Source organism: Ruditapes philippinarum, unplaced genomic scaffold (assembly GCF_026571515.1).
Source record: "Ruditapes philippinarum isolate M1 unplaced genomic scaffold, ASM2657151v2 ctg858_1_1_1_1, whole genome shotgun sequence".
NCBI lineage: Eukaryota > Metazoa > Mollusca > Bivalvia > Venerida > Veneridae > Ruditapes > Ruditapes philippinarum.
This window is the reverse complement of record NW_026857716.1, coordinates 84,003-88,502: the sequence shown is the minus strand read 5'-3', so window position 1 is coordinate 88,502 and position 4,500 is coordinate 84,003. Positions and strand designations below refer to the sequence as shown.

The 4,500-nt window shown below is 33.9% G+C and overlaps 1 protein-coding gene across 1 annotated transcript; it reads right to left on the bottom strand.

Annotated features, from left to right (window-relative positions):
• Positions 1–930: 930 nt before the first annotated feature.
• On the bottom strand, positions 931–3,640 carry LOC132750676 (uncharacterized). Its single transcript, XM_060740690.1, has 2 exons — positions 3,051–3,640; positions 931–1,272 (listed from the first exon to the last, which is right to left on the bottom strand). Exon 1 carries the CDS (start codon positions 3,599–3,601, stop codon positions 3,059–3,061), a length of 543 nt encoding a protein of 180 aa, XP_060596673.1. The 5' UTR covers positions 3,602–3,640; the 3' UTR covers positions 931–1,272; positions 3,051–3,058.
• Between the last annotated feature and the right edge of the window lie 860 nt (positions 3,641–4,500).

The window sequence follows — 4,500 nt, the reverse complement described above, 5'->3', positions numbered from 1 at the left end:
TATTATATAATAAGACATTAATCACATACTATGATACTATACACAAGGGAGGGTTTGTACATGCTCAGCCTCCGGCTTTATTTCAAATAATGCCCTCCATCCTGCACTAAAGCTTGGATGGGGGTCCCATTATTTTTCATCAGCCTTCGGCTTCACATGTACAAAATAGCATCTTTAAAGGCAACAAAAAACAAATATTTTCCAAGTTTAATACCCCAAAAAAATATTCTATGTTCCAAAAACAGCATCATTATAAGAAATACCAGATTTCTAAGTTTTCTACAATAAAAACTTATGAAAAATTTTTAGATGATTTCCAATCAGCAGTTTTTTAAAATCTCCTTATTGAACATCCTTTATTATAGGCAGCCGAAGCTGATGCTCCTCTATAAGAATGTGCCTTATATTTAGTTATATCAATCCCTGCTAAACTTAACACATTTTTTAACCATCTTGCCAAAGTGCTCGAAGAAACAGCATTAAAGGTAACATATGAAACAAAACCTTTTTACTTTTTCTAATATCAGCAGTCTTTTTAACATAATAAAGTAGAGTATGCATTGGACATATATTTTCTTCCAGATAATGCTCTATCCTTATAGAGTAATATTGACCTGTCTTGGATGTCTTCAAAATATCCGTGAATGTGAAAACAACTGCCTGTTGTTGAATAAACATATTGTCTAAAGTTAAAGAACACAAAGTCTGAGCTCTTGGTGCAGTTGCAAGAGCAATCAAGGCTAAGGTTTTAAAAGTTAATAATTTCAAAGATAACCTAGATAATGGCATTAACTTTTGTAAATAACACAAAACAAACAGAAACATCCCAAATCATTATATAACGCGGTTTAGCCGTTTTATGTAAAAATACACTTCTCATGAATCTTACAATCATTTTGTTGTCACTACACCATGTATTTCCAATAAGGACAATGTTTGCATTAACATCGCTTTATGAAGATTTATAACCGAATAAGACATACCAGATTGAAATAAAAAATACAGGTAACTCACGACTACACCTTCAGACGAACAAATTGGACTGGAACATCTAATAGAATTCCACATATACCATCTTTTCCAGGCACTGCTATACTGTTTTCTTGTGCCCTGTGACCAAGATTCTGCGATGAAATCTGCAACATTTGATGAAATTCCCTTACTCTGCAGGCTTTCCCTGATAACACCACTCAAATCATTTTTAATTTTCTTCCTAATGGGTGTAATGTTCCATTGTGCGGCAAAACTAGAAGATCTCTGTGTCTGGGTAACCTGATAGGAAAATCACAAAGGTTTTCAAGTAGAATAGGGAACCAAGGTTGTGTAAACCAAAAAGGAACAACCATTAGAGCTCTATCAACCTCATCAATAACAATTTTATTTAGTACTTTCCCAATTAAATTAAATGGAGGAAAGATGTATGGTATCATATCCTTCCATGATAATGAAAAAGCATTAACTGCGTAAGCCCCTGGTTCGGGAAACCATGAAACAAATTTAGGTAAGTGATTATTAAGTCTAGAAGCAAAAAGGTCTATGTTAGGCATAAATGTGTGTCTACATAATCTTTCAAAAATATCTTTTTTCAATGTCCATTCAGTGGAATCTGAAAATTTCTAGAATAATAATCAGCACTTTTATTTAATTTACCAGGGACATGTACAGCAGAAATATATATATTTCTACTTAAACACCATTCCCATAAACATTTTGAAAGGTCATCTAATTCCAAAGAATTCATACCACCAAAATTATTTATGTATGTTACCACTGAAACAGAATCTGAATGAATCTCAATATGAATATCACAAAATTCATTGTAAAATGCTTGCATGCAGTAAAAAACTGCAAGGAGTTCCAAATAATTAATATGATAACCACATTCCTGATTTTTCCATCTGCCTTGTGTGTGCAAGCCAGAAATCAGGTCTATTCCACCATAACCTTCCATCGACGCATCTGTAAAACACCTTCTGGATACAGAAATAGGCCTGATTCTTTTACCATTTTTATTCTTCACGTTTTTTAACCACCATTGAATTTCTTGAATACTTTTCGTAGATAAACTAACTTTATTATCAAAATTCATATTTTGACCTAAACCTATCAACTTGTCTCTTTCAAGGGCTCTATAATGTAGTGGCCCTTCTAAAATTGCATAAAAAGAACTAACTATCACACCTATAAAAGATGCCAACTGTCTGACCAAAACAACCTCATGTTGCAATAAATAGGATGCTTTCGACATAATTTTCTGCACTTTTTCATCAGTCAAAAATACCTTGAACTGAACTGTATCAATAATATGACCAAAGAAAATAATTCTCTGACAAGGGATTAGTACAGACTTTTTCTCATTTATAGTAAATCCTAAACTCTGTAATGTCTTTGTAATAGTAACCGTATTATTCAAACACACATGTGACAACTCATTGAAATTAAATAGAATCATCAATATAATAAGAACAGCGTATATCTTGCTGTCTAAACCAAGCAAAAATGGGACGTAATACTTTAGTAAACAAATATGGGGCTATTTTCAAACCAAATGGTAAACATACAAATGAGTATAAAATAGAATTGAATGAAAACTTCAAATATTTCCAGTGTGAAGGATGTATAGGAAAAGAGAAATATGCATCAGATAAATCAACTTTTGTCATAAAATCATTTTGTTTAATCAAATCCAAAACAATAGAAAATGTTTCCTGTTTAAAATGACTATATTGTACGAACTCATTTAAAAATCTCAAGTTTATAACTGGTCGAAATTTATTATTAGGTTTAGGAACAATAAATATTATTGAAATAAATTGATCAATCTCTGATTCTGATTTAATAATTGCTCCTTTTTTCAACAAATCTTGAATTTCATTATGAACAATTGCTTTTTGATCTGAACAAAAAGGAATTTCATTAGGAATGCTTCTTTGAAAAGGATTTTCATTAAAATCTATCTTATACCCCGAAACTGCATTCAAGATCCAAGGATCTGAAGTAAATTTTTTCCATACACTTAAAAAATACTGTGTACGTCCAACTTGACTTACCCTTTCATTTATTCCTGATCGTTTGGGGCACTGGCTGTAGCAGAAGCCAAGGCACCTCTTCTCATACCTCTTCCTCGTCCGCCTAGACCAATCTTGAAAGATTGTCCACGTAACGGGTACGGTCTAGTCCTAAAACCAGAACGCTGATTGTATGTAGATGACTGGTAGCCGTAATTACTAAAATTTGAGTTAACAAATCCTCGACCAGAGCGTCTACGCTGGACACCTCTATAATTGCTGTAAGTATAATCCTTACCAATGTACGATAAAGCATCACAACTTTTGACTTCTTTTGAAACATCATCACCAAAAAGTTTGGTTGTTATAGGCATCGAAATACTACACAATGAAGAATACTTCTTCTTCAAATACGGTCTTATTAGATATCTCCTCCTCAGACTGAGGTTGTATTGCACCTGACCCAGAACAGTAAACAGGTCAGAGAAGATACATTTTGCCTCATTTTTCATAAGATTGTTCTTTTTCACAAACTCAAGCAACTTAACAACTGGACCTAGGCCCGAAACCACAAGATTTTGTATGTCCACCATAAACTTATCTTGAAAATGGGCTCTTTTGTCTAATGTTTTCCATATTTTCTGGTTAACAATGGGCGGAATGGCCCTGTCACAATTCTTAGGTACTTGGTACTTATTCAAAATAGAGTCTAAGTCACACTGGCAGTAAATGCCGTGTTAATTAAATTGGCCAAGGACTCATTCACTGGCTCACCTTTCTCTGGTATCTTTAATTTGGGAAGATCCCATGTATCACTATCCGACTCAAGTCTATTATCAGTACAACCATCGTCAAAAGCCGAAGAAAAATCTTTTGACAGATTACGAATCCCTGTATCTTCAATATCAACATCTTGGGCAGCAACCTCCACCCTAAGGTTAGGTTTTAATACTGCGAGAACAGCAGAATAGTTATCATTCACAGATTCATCATCCATATAATCATAATTATCCTCATTATAGTCATAGTTATCACAATCAGGGAGAAACTGAGGATTCTGTTGAACAACAGGCTGTATACCAAGAAGAGTCCTAAGACCTTCAATATCCTTATTAGATAAGTTTTTTCAAATCAAATTTATCCGAGGATAAATTTCTGTCCGATATTTCCGAAGAATTAGTATTCAAAGTTTTACCTGACTGTTTTTTGCCTTTACCACGAGGGGGTTTATTTTTCTTTCTCCACCACGACGGATTTTAACCGTTTTTTGTCCGAAGACTTTTTCTCTTTCTTACCGGTAATTTCTTGGTCCGAAAAACCCAGAAAAATCTCCCTCCTCACCCGAAGCATGAAGGTCTATCCTATCGAGAAGAGCCTCTTGGGCCATAATAATGCGGTTAAACGCAAAATAACTTTTAAAATAACTTAAACTTTCAAAAACACGCGACAACCACAACGCCAAAACAAAAAGTGAAAACGTGTGTTTCATGCT